Source organism: Colletotrichum scovillei (assembly GCF_011075155.1).
Source record: "Colletotrichum scovillei strain TJNH1 chromosome Unknown Contig00011, whole genome shotgun sequence".
NCBI classification, from domain to species: Eukaryota; Fungi; Ascomycota; class Sordariomycetes; order Glomerellales; family Glomerellaceae; genus Colletotrichum; species Colletotrichum scovillei.
In genome coordinates this window covers 1,591,161-1,607,376 of record NW_023336269.1, presented here as the reverse complement: position 1 = coordinate 1,607,376, position 16,216 = coordinate 1,591,161, and the positions used below count along the sequence as shown (strand labels likewise).

At 52.9% G+C, this 16,216-nt stretch overlaps 5 protein-coding genes across 5 annotated transcripts; 3 read left to right on the top strand and 2 right to left on the bottom strand.

Annotated features, from left to right (window-relative positions):
- The first annotated feature begins 2,260 nt into the window (after positions 1 to 2,260).
- On the top strand, positions 2,261 to 6,010 carry HER10_EVM0009544 (heat shock protein sti1). Its single transcript, XM_035479030.1, has 9 exons — positions 2,261 to 3,692; positions 3,762 to 3,776; positions 3,848 to 4,069; positions 4,122 to 4,671; positions 4,797 to 5,044; positions 5,124 to 5,432; positions 5,491 to 5,601; positions 5,657 to 5,750; positions 5,801 to 6,010. Exons 1-9 carry the CDS (start codon positions 2,397 to 2,399, stop codon positions 5,905 to 5,907), a joined length of 2,952 nt encoding a protein of 983 aa, XP_035327165.1. The 5' UTR covers positions 2,261 to 2,396; the 3' UTR covers positions 5,908 to 6,010.
- A 1,408-nt stretch (positions 6,011 to 7,418) lies between these two features.
- HER10_EVM0008092 (ribose 5-phosphate isomerase A) lies at positions 7,419 to 8,313 on the top strand (the record flags this gene model as incomplete). Its single annotated transcript, XM_035477626.1, has 2 exons — positions 7,419 to 7,812; positions 7,868 to 8,313. 2 exons carry the CDS (start codon positions 7,419 to 7,421, stop codon positions 8,311 to 8,313), a joined length of 840 nt encoding a protein of 279 aa, XP_035327033.1.
- A 421-nt stretch (positions 8,314 to 8,734) lies between these two features.
- HER10_EVM0013135 (FAD binding domain-containing protein) lies at positions 8,735 to 10,350 on the bottom strand (the record flags this gene model as incomplete). Its single annotated transcript, XM_035482502.1, has 2 exons — positions 8,735 to 9,218; positions 9,278 to 10,350. The coding sequence occupies 2 exons, from the start codon at positions 10,348 to 10,350 to the stop codon at positions 8,735 to 8,737; spliced, it is 1,557 nt and encodes a 518-aa protein (XP_035327456.1).
- Positions 10,351 to 11,122: 772 nt separating this feature from the next.
- On the top strand, positions 11,123 to 12,638 carry HER10_EVM0011059 (uncharacterized protein; the record flags this gene model as incomplete). Its single annotated transcript, XM_035480501.1, has 5 exons — positions 11,123 to 11,158; positions 11,342 to 11,657; positions 11,734 to 11,895; positions 11,951 to 12,037; positions 12,097 to 12,638. 5 exons carry the CDS (start codon positions 11,123 to 11,125, stop codon positions 12,636 to 12,638), a joined length of 1,143 nt encoding a protein of 380 aa, XP_035327276.1.
- Positions 12,639 to 13,037: 399 nt separating this feature from the next.
- Positions 13,038 to 15,553, bottom strand: HER10_EVM0008676 (major facilitator superfamily transporter). Its single transcript, XM_035478189.1, has 3 exons — positions 14,793 to 15,553; positions 13,688 to 14,719; positions 13,038 to 13,614 (listed from the first exon to the last, which is right to left on the bottom strand). Exons 1-3 carry the CDS (start codon positions 15,193 to 15,195, stop codon positions 13,310 to 13,312), a joined length of 1,740 nt encoding a protein of 579 aa, XP_035327079.1. The 5' UTR covers positions 15,196 to 15,553; the 3' UTR covers positions 13,038 to 13,309.
- Positions 15,554 to 16,216: the final 663 nt, after the last annotated feature.

Below are 16,216 nucleotides of genomic sequence, written 5' to 3'. Positions count from 1 at the left end.
AGCCGGTGGGACAACATGACCCCAAGAACGATGCGACGTGTCATTCAATGTCAAGGTCCCTGTGTCAATGACCATTGACGCTAGAGAACCTGCCATCGTATGCCATGGATGCAACCGGTTGACGACCATTTTCGGGTTATGGACCGAAAGTCGCAGATTCGTTGGATGAAATTTAGAGCGGTTCGTCTCGATGAAGAAATCCATCTAAGCTCTGATTTCACATCCATCATCTCAGCTAAGAGGCCTCCTTTATGTCAGTAAGAACATGGGGATCGAAACATTGACAACAGATGCGGAAAGACGTTGCCGGAAGAGACAGGACGGTAGGCACATGGGAGCCAGAGCTTGGGCTAGAGCAATAGGCCCTTTGGTATGCCTTTCTTCTCAGCTGGACTCTGGTAGCCTAATAGATGATAAAACTTGCCCCTTATTCTATTAGTCGTACTTGAACGTATTGATCTTGTAGCTGCGGGACTTCATTGGCTTCGTGATTCCAATAGGTAAGATTAATAATTTCTAGGTCGAAGTCAAATTCGTTTGACAACGACAAGCATACAGATCCCCGTCAAGGATGATACCAGTGTTTAACTTACCAAACGAACGCTAGCTAGGTTCTAGACAGTCATCATATGCCGGCTCCCACCCCAGCAATCTAATAGCCAATGACCATCGTTCATGGCCTCGCCCAAGACTCAGTGAAGGAACCGACTCGGCCGTATGAGATCCGGGCCAATCATTTTCAGAGTGATAGAGTGAGAGCCTTATGATGCCTCTGCCTTAAGGTTTATGTCAGCAATGCGGCTGTGTACAACGGTTCGATCTGTGGTTCACACTCCCGCAGATTAAGAACCCGCAGCATTCGAAACGGAAGCGTTACACAAGCACTGCCTCATGGAGTTCTGTGGCCTTCACTAGTCCCTTTCGGATTTCACTGAACTGAACTGTCATCGCTGAATAAGATCCGTAAGAATCGTAGACTTGAGTAAGACCGTCTATACGCTTGATACAATCTGCTCCATTTGGGCTTTGTGAACAAAATAGGCCGTAGAGAGGCAGTTGGAAGTCATAACTTGATACGGGCACAACCTTTCGCTGTCTTTCACTTGAAAAGGACAGTAAGTGAATATTGATTCAGTCCTGAAAATTCACTAAGTTCCATCTACCTGACCTTAGTTGGTGATAGTCAGGTTACTCCCACAAGAGGGCTAGCTACTGACTGGAAAGTCTTTGTACAATTGACCGTGTATGTATTTAAGAACTGGTAGTGAAACCGTTGACCGACGGGCTAAATGTTCGAATAAGGATGATATTGATATTAAAAGGAAAGGCTGAATGGAAATGAAGGAGAGGGGCACTGGCTCTATATTATTAGCTCACGCCCGTCTTCGGAAACGAACAGCGCAGCCCTCGGTCAACCCAGACTCCAACTTCGTTGAATAATATATCCACTGAATTTCCCGACTTCCTCACATACAGTTTAATTCGACTCGTCTACCGAGATGGGCGTTTCCCGTGCTGATAACAGGGACAAGATTGGCGGTGCCTAGACACGACTCCATATGGATATCTTTCTTCTACTGGCTTGACTAACCGACGAAGTTTTTTTATTATACCAAGGCTCCGTAGATCGAACGAGAAGAGAGATGAAGGGAAAACATGTCGTGTTAATGTACAATCAGCTATCTGCCCTCATAAAAATACGTATGAATGTACTATCGCTATCCCGCAGTTGCCGAGACAAAGGTTGGCGATAGCTTCCGCCCGAACTCTTCCCGCCTCGGGCGGCTATGGGCATAAAATCCCTACCAGATTGCTTGGGCGTGCATAGTGGGGCTGTGGATTACCTTACATGGCATCCTGACGTGCGTCTGCCCGCGAATCTTTCCTTGTTGGCTGAACTGACTGTATGCTTCCTTCTTATTTGCTGCATGAGAGGAACTATTGAGTTCAGCTCCTGCAAATAAATGAATGCAGTCACACACAATGTCCACCACGACTCGATATCGTCAGCGAATCAACAGATATCGAACAAGGCTGATTCAAACCAACGTAGTCACCCAATCCATACTCGCATTCTTTGCCTCGTTGAGGCTGCCTGGTTCCATAGCGAGCGCGTGCATGTCTCAGGTTTGTGCAACGTCCTTGGACTAGAGTGGCAAGCCGAAGGGCTCACACGCACGTAGGAAAAATCAACATCAAGACATCGATTCCACTTTGTTTCGAGCTTCCTCATTGGAGTCGGGCCATTCGAAGAGGGTCTATCGAATTGAGATGCTTTCTGATAAAACTGTCGGTAGTTCCTTCATTTGCTCTGCATTATTCAGGAAACCACAACTTTTGTCCACTCACGATCACATTGCGACCGCCGTCATCGCGTTCATTCAACAACCCTCAGTATGGCGGACATCAAGTCAAACATCGTTGACACAGGCAATAGAATGCCAAATTCGCCTAAGCCTCAAAAGGCGCTAGAGCTGTCCCCACTTGAAGAGCTCTTCGAAGCCATTCGGAACAACGACACAGATACAATGCAGAAGATCTTCCATGCTAACTCTGAAATTTGGAACAAGCAGAATAACCCAAAGAACCCCGAGGATACTTCGAGGCTCCGGCAACTACTTGAGAAGGAAGTACTTGGAAGTCTCATGACCCAAGATGTTCTTAGGTATTTGCAAGACCAAGATCAATCCATCACGGTTGATGAATACGGGAAGCAATATCCTCTCCATGTCGCTTGTCTGTTTGGGAGTCTCGATGCAGCGAAGGTTTTAATCAAGCAACGAGACATCGATGTTAATGCCCAGAACGGTGCCAAAGAATCTCCGCTGGGAATCGCGTGTAGGGCCGCAAACCTCGAGGTCGCTAAACTGCTCATTGACGGGTTCTCTGAGAGCATTAACGTACACCAGGAGGACGACGTCGGAAACACACCATTTTCATATCTCGCAGGTCGCGGCATATATCCTCTGTGGTCTGAAGAACCCTCGGACGACAAGCTGGATGCACTCGTTCGAGGGATGTTGCAGGCCTCTCGAAATAAGTGTACCGGCATCGATCACGAAGAATACAGCCGTTTGTGTCTGGAAGAAGCATGTCGCCAGGGCAACATCTCATTGCTGAAAGTCTTGGTCAACAGTGCGAATCACTCCATCAACGCGCGTGATCCAGATGGCTGGACTCCTTTGCACTTCGCTATTCTATCTCGAGAGGAAGAAGCTGTCAGGATCCTTCTTGAGAATGGAGCAGATCCTGGAACAGGTACCAAGGAGTCAGATCACATGCAGCCACTGCAACTCGCCATTACATACGGAGCAGAGACTATAGCGGACATGATACGGGAACAGCTACTGACCAACTTGTTGAAAAGCTTGAGTAATGCAATTCAGCAGTTGTCACAAGGTGACGATCCTCTAGACTGCTTCAAGGCTCAGACCTGGCGGGGCAAGGTCAAGCAGAACAAATCGACAAACGAGGAATCGAATGATCAATCGAAAAGCGGAACGAAGGGCGACCCGAACGGCGCATCAAGCGACGAGCCTCATAGACAACAAGATGATTCCACGAAAAGAGCAGAGTCAGAGATTGAGAGCGTTCCTATGAGAGACATTCTGGAAAATCCTCAGATGACATACTTGGCAAGAGACCATACTGCGACGAAACCAATGATGTGGTACCATCTCCCGGCAAACAACGTGAGTATTTGAAACCTTTTCTTCCAAGGAACTATCATCGACATCTCGCGACTAACAACAATGATCTAGTGGCATTGGGCAAAGGTACTTCGACCGTGTTGCATTGGTGACGCAATACCTCGCCCTGTATACAGCATACTGATGACTACGGACAGGCCCTATGTGTAAAATATCTTGGCGACGAGACTGATGCTACATTCAAAGAAGTCATGAAGTGCTTCCAAACGACGTTCGAATCGACGGGACACGTCCCTCCTCTTTGCCAGCATGGCTATATGGGAATCAAGGATGTGGCAGGTGTTTCAACACAGCATTCAAACACCAGCGAGAAAGGGAGTCCAGATGAAGAGAGACAGCCTCGCGACATGCTGATCGTGGTAAGTCCAGATACTTGCTCGACTTTCCAGTCTGCTAAACGATTGCCCGCAGCTTCCTGTGATTGATGTCGACTACCTCGCGGGTTTCCTGAAAGCCGACGATAGTCAGCGATCCCTTGATCTCTCCCAATTGGAAGGCACATCTGCCAACAAAAGACACATTAACGGTATGAGGGCCTTGTACGGACAAGAGTACAAGGGTCAAAAGGGAGCTTTGCATTACCCGCGGACGTTGGATCACTACTACCACACGGACCTGAGCGAACATCAGCAGAGTCACTTGAACAAGGAGCAAGTCTTGACTCGTTACCTGAAGGCACGATCTTCCAAACAGACTGTAACAAGTCAGCGTCAAAGCTCGAATACAATAGCTCAACGTCTCTCTCTGTCTTGGGCCAGAGATTTTCTTCATACACTGACGAACAGATCCGATGCAAGGAAACCTATGGGTGGTCTTTCGGATCTGGAAAGTCAAGGAGACGTACGTGAGGATCGTTCTGAGCAACCGAAGAGCCTCAGTGCGGCGCGATCAACTGCTGAGGACGAAGAGCCCCCTCACAGCATACTTGTGGTATCGCAACTTTGGATCATCAAATTGAATAGTAAGTAGCCACTGGCGGTAGCGTTGATTTATTTTATTCTTCCGGCGATGTGTAATGCCATTTGAGTGGGAAGATATGTGATCGTTGTTTAGGAGTACATTTACTAACGCGACTTTGGAACGAAGATCTGCATGTCACCTTATTTCCCCAACGTTGGAATCCCTCCAGGAAATCCCAGGATCATCTATCAGTCGACCTTGAGAATCTCGTCAAAGCTAGTCTCAGATCCGATGATCCCAATAATGTCAATCCTGGCCCGAGTCAGCTCTGTCACGACATGGTGAAGACGGCTATACAATACCGACCCTTGATTGAAATTAAGGGTAAGCGTATACCGTACATGGACGTATTCTCGAAAGAGGTATTGCGCATCGTGAGTTTGAAATTCCGTTGAGCACGATGTTCGAGCTGCATTCCACAGAATTACTGATACAGTTGAGTTACGCCAATAGTCGCGAGAAGTAGATGGTCACTATGATACCTTCAAGGATTCTCTCGGAACATCTGACAAAGTCTTCGGCGAACTCTCGACCAAGGTCACAAATTGTCTGATGAACATCAACGATGTATTGCACGAGCTCGAAATAATCAAAGATGTTTTCGAGCAAAGATGGAGTGTTTGGAAGAGATTACATGAAATGACCGGGAAGAAAGATCGTTGCAAATGGGGAATCAAGGGCTGCCGCCCCAAGCATGCCAGGAGTGACTTTGATGTTGTGGTACAAAAAGTCGACGGGGACGCCAAGAATGTGCAAACAAAGGTATCGCTATCCTCCAGAGTACGCTTTACTAGAGAAGACTAACCGACTTTCTGGATAGACAAAAGAACTCATAGGCCTTCTTCACGGGCAGGCCAGTACGGAGACCTCTCTGCACTCGTCGAGGCAGGCTAGTTTGCTTGCCGTCTTCACCGTTTTGACGGTGTTGTTTGTAAGTGTTTGATCGGACGAGAACCCGCTTTCTCTCATTTGCTCATGCACCACAGTCGCCGGTCTCTGTTGTTTTAGCGCTCTTGGCACTGCAGATTGACTCTTTCACCCCGAATGCATGGTCAGGATGGCAGGTTATCACGGGTTCTGGTATGTGACTTAGCCTTGTAGAGCATGACTCTTGCTGACCTTGTGCGAAGTTGCCAGTGTGGTGGTGACGGGTGTTATCTGTCTCTGTTGGTGGGGACGAGAAAGAAGTTATCCCAATCTAGGGGCAGCTTGGGCGGGAGTCTGGCAAACGCGTTGAAAAGATGAAAGTTGTCTAATGGCCAGAGACTACATTATCTCCGTACCGAACGGTTCACCCTGCCTCAGAACTACGGTCTGAGACAGAAGTTTGCTCGCAACGTGGACAGGTTCATTTAGTTCTTCAGTCTTCATCTATCTCATCGGATGCTGATTGGCGTCAGTACATTAGTAGCCAATGTTCTGTAACGCTGGTCCCTTTTTTCAGTTTCTTAGTTTGGTAGATGTATTGGATTCAAGACGGCATCTACATAGGAGGTTGAGGAATATAATAATAGATAGGTGATGTTTCCAAATTGCAGAGAGCCGATGGTGCGGTTCGCACTGATAGTCAGTTGACAATGGACTTGTGATCTTATCATTGGAAATAATATCCTCGAACAAACACGAGTTCGCTGACGAGGCGGGTCAGATTCGTTGAACGTGAAGCTCCCTAAACCGCAAATGCATATTGAGACCCATCCACATCCCCTCAGAACACCAACCAGTCTCCATACTTGAGCAAAATGACGTCGTCCGGCATGGAACCCTTTTACTACCCGCGAAGACCGCGAGGGTAGTTCCATGAGAAGGATCATCCTAATCTCCTATGAAAGGTACAGACTTTTCCCTCCTTCTCCACCGGCAATTCTCCACCGGGACGCACACCGGTGGGACTCCCGGTTTCCCCTCCGAGGTCTTGCCGTCTCGGTCTGATTCGGCGGATCCGGTTTCTGACTTCTGAGACGATAAACGGCGGGCGTTGAGTCGGTGCTGCGTGGTGGAGAAGAACAGACGTCCCTGGAAATCACCGTTGGGTACGTCATTATGTGGAGATGGCGAAAAAAAGAAGTGGTTCCTGAGTCCTTGAGGTGCATTGACATATGATGGGTGGTGTGCCCCGCGCTCGGTGAAGGAGGGGTTCTCACCGAGGCTCACCGAGGAATCGACCATCTTATTTTGCGGCTCTCGCCTTGGTGACCGCAAAAGACATCAATCAGATACCAGAGAATTCAATGCCTTCTAATAGTTCGGATTACAATTGACCGAACACAATAATCCTATGCCAGCCGCAATATCTCTTTGTCCAAGTCTATCTTTGAATACGGCTCCGGGATACCTCCCATCCGGGACCAGCCGTCGCCAGCCGGAGATCCGAATCCACTCTCCCCGTCCCGCGTCACGATTCAGGTTCCTGAGTAAGCCCGGACAGCCGCAAGAGACGCAACTTTATGGCTCATCCCACTATAACACCACCACCTCATCCCGACTCCCGCCTCGCCCTCGCCTTCCATGTCCCTGACTAGCATCAGCACAAGTAGAAGACTTATAAGATCAAAAGTCTCGTCACTTCACTTCCTCTCCTCCTCATCCACCACCTCACGCCCCTTCTCACACCTCACCACCAAAACTCATCCCCTCCTCACCCTCACGCCATCCCGCACAGCCCAAACCACCCCACCATCAATCTCAACCTCACCCTCACCCTCCCTCCACCTAACCCTTCGCCGCACCCTCACAACCACACCCAAAATGTCCCTCGTCGAACAAGCCAAAAAGGCAGCCGCCTACCGCGCCGTAGACGAACACCTCGCCCCAGGCGCCCGGTACGTCGGCATCGGCTCCGGCAGCACAGTCGTCTACGTCGTCGACGCCATCGCCGCAAAGGGACCCGCGTTCTACGGCGACATGACCTTCTTCCCGACGGGCAGCCAGTCAAAGGGCCTCATCCGCGCCGCGGGCCTGCGCCTGTGCAACCTCGACGACAGGCCCCTCGGCCCGGACGGCAAGCTCGTCGCCATCGACGTCGCGTTCGACGGCGCCGACGAGGTGGACGCCGAGCTTAACTGCATCAAGGGCGGCGGCGCGTGTCTTTTCCAGGAGAAGCTTGTTGCTATCGCCGCCAAGAAGTTTGTTGTTGTCGCTGGTGAGTTTTTCCCCGGGTAGGAAGAACTGAGAATTGAGCTGACTGAATGTCCCAGACTACCGCAAGCTCTCCGCGAGACTCCTCACAAACTGGAAGGCAATCCCCATCGAAGTCCTCCCGATGTCCGCCCCGGACGTGCTGGACAGACTCACGGCCCTCGGCGCCGTCAAGCCCGCCGTCCGGCCCGGCGCTCCCGGTAAAGCCGGCGAAGTCGTCACCGACAACGGCATGTGGCTCATCGACGCGCCCTTCCCGCAGCTCCTGCTCTCTTCAGACGTCTCCGATGGCGGCAGCGCCCGGAACGCCAGCGGCGCGTGGGAGGTCTCCGCGCTCGCCAAGGAGCTGCTCATGATCCCCGGCATCGTCGAAATCGGCATCTTCCACGGCCTCAACGGCGTCGAGGCCGCCGCGGCTGGCAAGGTCGGGTTGGCGCAGAAGCCCGTGGCTGCGTACTTTGGTATGGAGGATGGTAGCGTCAAGGTTACGGGCGGCTCTTCATAGACTTTTTTTTTCTTGCTGCGGGGTGTGTGTGGGTGTACGGATTGGAGTTGCAAAGAGGTAGAAAGGGGGAAGGGCGCATTTTGCATTTTATAGCGAGATTGGAATACCTACAAAAGTTGAATTCTTGTTTTCCAGGAACAGCTGTATCAGTGTTTTGCTGATTGCATGGTTGTACTGCGATGTCTCTGCTGATGTCTGCTCCAGGATTCGTCTCGATAGGAGAAAGGAGGCGGCTAACTGAACGGTCCAGTGGGTTTTCATGGAAGCCTCGAATTCGTCTCATGGAAGCTCGTCGAATCACAAACACGTACACATCAGTTTTCAAGGTTGGTCATCAGGCTCAATTAAGTACACATTACTATAAACATTATTCTCGGCTGATTAGTGGAAAGTAACAGCAACCGTCAGAGTCAGACGAAGATCAAGCGTCAAGGACCTTCCACCCCCCGACCAAGAGGTTCGTGTAAATCCTCAACGGGTCATACTTGGCGCGAATAGCCTTGAGCTTCGCCAGGTTCGCCGCCGGGTAACTCTGGAAGATCTTCTGCCCTTGTCCCGCATCGTTCAAGTACAAATACCCGCCCGCGACGCCCTTGGCCACCAACCCGGCCTCGATCTCCGCCGTGACGCTGTCGGCAAAGGCCTTTACCGCGGCGTCGTCCTTGGCGTCCTGCCACGTCAGGTTCTCGACGACCCAAAAGTACGGCGCCTTGGACGGGTCCACGCCCTGGGGATTGCCGCCCTTGGCTACGCCCTGCTGGATGAACTCCTTGGTGATGGGCTGGAAGGTGATGGAGGCCGAAAGGCCGACGATGCCGGTGAGGCTGGCGCCGGTGGCTGCGAGAAAGGTGTCGTGGACGTAGTCTACTGCGTCGCGGTTGACTACCAGAGACATAACGCGGAATCTTGAAGAGAGTCAGTGGGATGACAAGATGACAGTCAGAGGGGCTAGGGGACGACTCACTCTTGTCGGAGACCGGTGGGTTGGAGTGCGTCAACGGCAGTCACATAGTCGGCGAGAGGCTGCAGAGCATAGGAATCGGCCACAGGCGTCAGGGCAGGAGACGTAAAGTTCTCAAATGCTGTCGCGGGCGCGGTCTCAGAGTCGTAGAAGCGGGCAGCCGCGTACGCGGTGATGTTATACGACGGATAGGTGAGGATGGTGGGAATAATGGCGGCTTTGCCATCCGCGGAACCGAACTTGCCAAAGTTGTAGACGGCGTCGAGGTACTTTGCGCTGTCCGCCTGTGCGTACTGCGAGATTCCTACCCACACCTTGGGCGACACAAAGGTCTTGAGGTCGAAGCGAGTGACAATGGCAAAGGAGTTTCCGCCGCCCTTGAGGGCCCAGAAGAGGTCCGAGTAGGCATTGGTAGCGGTGGCCTCGACGACCAATCCGCTAGAGAGCACGGCTTGGTAACGAACAACGTTGTCGGCTGCGAAGCCGTATTGGTTCGAGTAGAAGGAGATTCCGCCCCCAAGAAGCAGACCGGGGACGCCAACACCGCCAATGCGACCTCCGACGACCGCTAGGCCGGAAGGCGCGAGGTAGGAGTATACGTCTCTCCACCTGTAACCAGCACCAACAGATACAGTCGACTTGTCGCTGGAGAGGGTCAGAGTGGTCAGGTTGGACGTTGACAGCAGGACGCCGGAGGATCCGATGCTGTTGTATCCCACAACTGGCATATGGCCACCGCTGCGGACCGCAAACTTGGTCAAGCTCAGAGTCAGTGTGGTGACAGCAAAGGACACCTGCTGGGCATTCTGCGGGACAAAGACGCAAGCTGGTGTGTTGTACTCTGTCGCGGACCAGTACTGCGTCTGCGTCTCGTAGGTGTAGCCATCGGAACCGGAGTAATAGGTCTGCTTGGGGTAGCGGGAGTTGAGCAGCCCACAGGCCACCTTCTCTGACCCTGGAAGGCTGGCTACGACAGCCGAATTGGTGGCGGCGTCGGCGATGCTCTCAGCCGCAACGACGAGGGGGTTTGCGACAACAGCCAGCAAGCTGGCGACGAGAGATGCGGCGCAAACCATGGTTGTTGACTAAGGTAACTTGGCAGGAGTCAGTCAGAGAAGCGATGAACCACGACGAAACGTGGAGGAGGTCTGGATGCAGGAGGAAAGTCAAGCATTCTTCTATCGCGGGATTCCGGGTTTCGAACCCAGTTTCGTAGCGATGGGAAGTATATTAAAATTGGGAAGAATTCGCCCCCCAGGGGATCCCATGGAGCTGCAGAAATATCGTTAGCGAAGGATGGAGGGGATCATGCAAGTTGGTTGAGGTCTGCCATCGAGTGCAGTAGTGTCATGGTTTGACGACTCTCTCATTGGCAGGTCGGTAGCATCCTCGCAGACGCGAGATGAGGTGCTGCCGTTGGTGGCGAGCCCCCCGTCGATACCCAAATACCCTTGTTCAACCCCACGTCGTCCGCATCCCGACTCGGGCTAGCATGTCCGTTTGACACGAGCGAGAAAGAGCACAAAAGATATTGCCCTGCTCGAATGGCGCAAACCTAGCCGGTAATCCCGCAGGTGAGTGACGAGAATCCCTTCCATCCTTCTGTCAACTCGCATGGGCAGGATGCGTCTCGGCGTAGCGCCCCTGATCCAGCAGGTCGGTTCGGGGGGCAAAAGGCAAAAGGCAAAAAGAGAAAAAAAGCAATGTGAATGCGTTCTTTTAATGCCCTCGTGTGGCCACTTTTCCCCAATATTCAGCTGCTGTGCCACTTGTCGAACTTCTGCGTAAAACCAACATCCGACCCAGAGACGCAAACCGACATCGTCCGGTAGACGAACGACTCGCAATATGGCGACTCCGGTGCTCGGCTACACTGAGATGATGGTAAGCAGCCAACCGACCCGCCCGTGCCGCCCCGCCCCCGCCTACTCGGAGTCCGGCACGGCCGGGGCAACGTCTCCGTTTGTCGATCTCTGATCCGTGCCTCGGTCGTAACCGTCGCATTGGCCATGCTACCCTATATCGCTCCGTTATCTGTTGGCTAACACGATATCTTATGTCTGACAGATACTCATCTGGGTCATGTGGGGAGCCGCCTTTGGGATGACCGTCTTCCGAGGCACCTTCCAATGGATCCTCCAGCGGCGCCTCTTTACCGACGACTACTTCATCATCGCAGGACTCGTGACTCTGACGGCCTTGACCGCAGTCATCACTTGCATGCTGCCGCAGTTCTACCTCGCCGGCGAGTATACCAAGGCGGCTGCCAACAATGCCAAGACACCAGTGCCTTTGGGGGTCGACGAGTTTATTGCCAGATCGATTGCAGCTCTCAAGTTGATGTTCTGTCAAATGCTGCTGTTCTGGACGACGCTGTGGGCCGGTATGTCTCTTCCTCTCCGGTTTGCACAAATGGATATGGTGGTGAACAGTGCTAAGCGCGTTTGTGTGATCAACAGCAAAATTCTCCATTCTCTTCTTCGTACGAAGGCTGGTCACCGGGCTGCCCAAATACATTCGCGCCTGGTGGGTGTGCTTCAGTGCGGTCTTGGTGCTGTATCTAGCTTGCATGCTTTCCAACTTTTTGACATGCACACCATTGACGAAATATTGGAGTACGAGTACGTTATCGCGAATCCTAGACTGTTGAACGAATGACTAATGCTACAGAACCAGCTGGGTGTACTGCGCCGGAAGACCTGGCACGAGCAGATGCGTCCATCAAGTTCGCGACGGGCGCAGATATCGCGGCAGATATTCTCAGTACGTCTCGGATGCAGAGCTGCAGTAGGCGTCCCATATTACTTACACAATGCGAACAGTCATGATCCTGCCTCTCAACCTCCTGCGCAAGCTGAGCACCTCCCCATCCCACAAGTTCGGCCTAGCCATCCTCTTCTCCCTCGGCGGCATCATCGTAGCCTTCGCCATCGCGCGGCTCGCACAAGTAACAAAAGCCACAGGCGACGCAGCAAAGGACCCGACGACGGTGGCCAACGGGCCGGTGCTCCTGAGCATGTGGAGCCACATCGAGTCGTCCGTCAGCATCATCGTCGCCACACTCCCCGCCTTTCGTTTCCTGCTCAGCAAGAATAGGAACGCGACGAGGCAGACGACGGCAAAGTACGTGGGTCCCACGATTGGGGGCTCGGGCGGCATGTCGCTGCGGTCGAGGAAGTGGCAGAAGGGTGCGGTACGGCTGGAAGGCGAGAGCGACGGCCGTGTCTCCTCGGCGCAGGACAGCGAGACGGAGCTGCGGCCGGTGAGGGGGATACAGAAGGATTTCGAGTACAAGGTTGAGCAGCTGCCCACTGACTCGTCTGCAGGGGAGACGAGGCGGAAGACTCAAGAGTTGTTTGCATGACGAGGAATTGAGGTGTGCTACAATGGAAACTCATATATCAGCTCGTGCAATTTGAAGGAATAAATGCGGGTGGGGGGGTAAAAAGATCTGGCTTGAGCATATCCGAAGGAGTACATTCGCACTTTCCTTCATCGCCATCGCTCCATCGCCCCCATTGTACTATTGCCGTTGTTTTTGTCATCTCTTCCTTCTACGTCTGCCGTGCATATCTGTCACCTTGCTACATCCGACCCTTACCTTACACCACGTATCTAGGTGAGAACGACTCGATTATCTATCCTAGCCTCCATCCAGAGTGGAACATGAAGCATCGCCGAGCGGCATTACGATGGTGGAGCATCAGCAGACTTGATCATCGATTCACACAGTCATATTTGACACATGTCGTGCATTGGCAACGGAAATTTGACATTATCTTCGTAAAACATAAGAGTTGAGTGGCCCTGAAATAAGCACCCTCGTAGGTAGACCAAAAGTCCTCCTCCTACCCCTAAATGCAACCAAAACTCCATGGCCCATCTGCCTATTATTAGATTCTATAAGACTTTCCTGCACAGTCGAGTATGGTATCTAGTGAATGACAAAAGGGAAAGCTAATCGTAGTCGAATAACACTTAAAGGTTGAGAATATGAAATCTCCCACTTCTTTCTCGTGACGGAACAACAATGACTTAGGCGGCGCCAGCCAGGTTCTTGGTGTTGAGCTTGCTCCACCTCGATCCGAGAGAGATAAGGAACGAGATGCCGGCACCGGCGACAGCCAGGGCAAAGGCGACCTTGAGACCGTCCATGTAGGCCTGAATGACGCCCGGGACGGCATCGGCGGGGAAGGCGGTGCGGATCTGGGTTGCGCCGGTGAGAGCGACGAGGTTGGGGTCCACGTTGGGAACGTTCTCGGCAACCTTCTTGAGGACAGTGATGAGAAATCCTGACTGGGCTGCGGCGACGTAGAAGGCTCCACCGACGGTTTGGAAGACTGTGAGGCTTGGTGTTAGTGGGATGAACTTTTGAGGGTACGGGACAAGGGGGAGGAGGGGAAGTAAACTTACAAAGCAGAACAGCGGTGGCAGATGCAAGATCACTCTCGCTGACTGTGCCCTGGACGGCAATGATGGGGACCTGGAAGGCAGCACCCCATGCGAGACCGGCGAGCACCTGGTATCCGATCCACTTATCGCTTCCAGTGCCGATGTCGAGGGTGTAGAGTAGGCCGGCGCCGACGGTAGCGAGAGCGGCGCCGACAACTAGGATCGGGGTGTAAAGTCCTGTGGCGGAGATGGAGATGCCCGAGGCAACGGTGGCAATGGTGACGGCGATGATGAGTGGCAAGTTGCGGACCCCGGATTGCGTGGGAGATGCGTTGTCGACGGACTGGAAGTAAATGGGCAGGTAGTAGACCAGAACGAAGTAGGCGCCGGCGAAGAAGAAGGCGTATGCGGAGGAGATGTAGACAGTGCGGTCACTGATGAGGCGGGGCGCGATCATGGCACGCTCGCCTTGGTACCACTCAAGGGCAATGAAAGCGACAATCATAAGGCCAAAGCCGACAAACAGACCGATGACGGTGGACGAGTTCCAGGGGTGCTGGTGACCTCCCCACTGCAGAGCGAGCAGAAAGGAGATGGTCGCCGCCATGATGAGGGCGGTGCCAATGAGATCCATCTGGAGGAACTTCTCGAGCATGCTCGCCTTCACGGGAACGGCCTGTGGCGGGGTGTGGAAGTAGAAGAGGATGATGGCGGCAGAGAGACCTCCGATGGGGAGGTTGATGTAGAAGCACCAGCGCCAGCTAACGTGGTCGGTGAAGGCTCCGCCGATCAAAGGCCCGATGACCGAGGCAATGCCGTACGAGGCTCCGATGATACCGGTGAAGGTGGGTCGCTTGTCGGGCGGAGCGGAGAAGCCGATGATGGTGTAGGCACCGGAGCCGATACCTGCGGCACCCACGCCGGCGATGGCACGGCCAACGATGAGGGCGACTGAGTTGGGAGCGACACCGCAGATGAGGCTGCCAACTTCGAAAATGAAGATCGAGAGCAGGAACGACGTCTTGAGTGGGAAGTACTTGTATGCCTTACCCCCTGTTCACGATGGTGTTAGTGATGCTCTGGCCGAATGAAGTGCCCACTGTTTAGGGGGGATCGGATGACTTACATGTTGACTGAAAAGCGGCAACACACATGAAGAAAGCTGCTCCATACCAGGCGACCTGGTCCAGACCACGGAACTCGTCTGTGATTTTGGGAATGGCGGTTGCGACAATGGTCATATCGAGAGCAACCAAGAAGATGCTGAGAACGAGAGCGACGACGATGAAGGTGAGCCGGATGCCGGTGGGGTATTCGGGCTCTTTGGGTTCCGTTGGTTGTGATGAGCCGGCCTCCTCATCAGTTGCAGTGCCGGCCTCCTCCTTCTTCTCTACTACCTCTTCGTCAAGCATTGATGGTGTAGGGGTGTTCTCCCGATCTGTCTCTCCTCCTGTCTTCTCCCCGGCCTTCTCTCGTGGTGTTACTAGGGTGCTGGTAGTTGAAGTCATAGCTGCGGTGTTGTGAAGCATGTAGCTCGAGTACTCTGGCGGTAAGACTGAGAGTTTGATATGCCTGTAATAGCTTGTGGCTTCTCAAATCCAAGCAAGGATTGGATCCTAGGATGATTAGGTTGAGGCTGAATGTCTCTAAAGTGCGTGCCACAGAATAGACGAGGGTGCAATGACCGGGGGAGGCCCGGCTCTCTTATGTATCTGATCAGACAACATGATAAGAACCTGGAAGCGATGCGGGTCGGAGTTTGCAAAGCGTTGACCCCGGGAGCCCGCCGCTCGGAGGAAGAGAGACAACCCGCAAGTGTGGCCTTGGTCCACTCCGAAGTGCGGTAGACGCCTGGGCGCGGTGGGAAGCTGACAAGGGGGGGACTCCTGAACGGAGACATTTGATGCGATGGCTCATTGTGTATGGTGCAAGGCTAACTTGTGTGCTATGTCGCGGTAACATAACGGGCAACAGGTCGTTCCAACATGCTGGTGGTGCGTTCAGGTCCGAGAAGGATGCGTTAGGCTGGGACGTTACGGTGGTACGTATGAACGACTCGAAGCGTGATGTAAGGGCGTCATGGTAAGCCCTACTACAAACACTTTAGCACCGAGCCCAAAAGGGAAAATGACCCAAGATGTGAGCAGCTTTGCACGACTTTGGCGTTGCTGCTTGGTAACTACGGAAGTCAACATCGTCCAATCTCCGCATGCGTGCCGCAGGTGTAGTTGCGATTCGTGATGCATCCCTCTTCTTGCACTGGACAGTCAAGTATCTCATCTTAGGCTTGACTCCATTTCGTAGATCTGGAATGTTCCGAAAGTCCGCAATATCCCTTGGGGGTCTCTGAGGCTCTCTGCTTAGGCAGATTGGAGGCCAAGACAGGCTCTCCGGCGTTGCATCGCTTGCTGTACATCAGCCGTCCCCCCTGTCTCTGCTCATGGGGCTGCATTTACGCAGCGTGCAGTACCGGTTCCGCCGACTCGGTGGAAGTAATGGACATAACGACATATCTGCGGAGTTTGGGTGGGCGTTAGTCGAGCGGAGGAG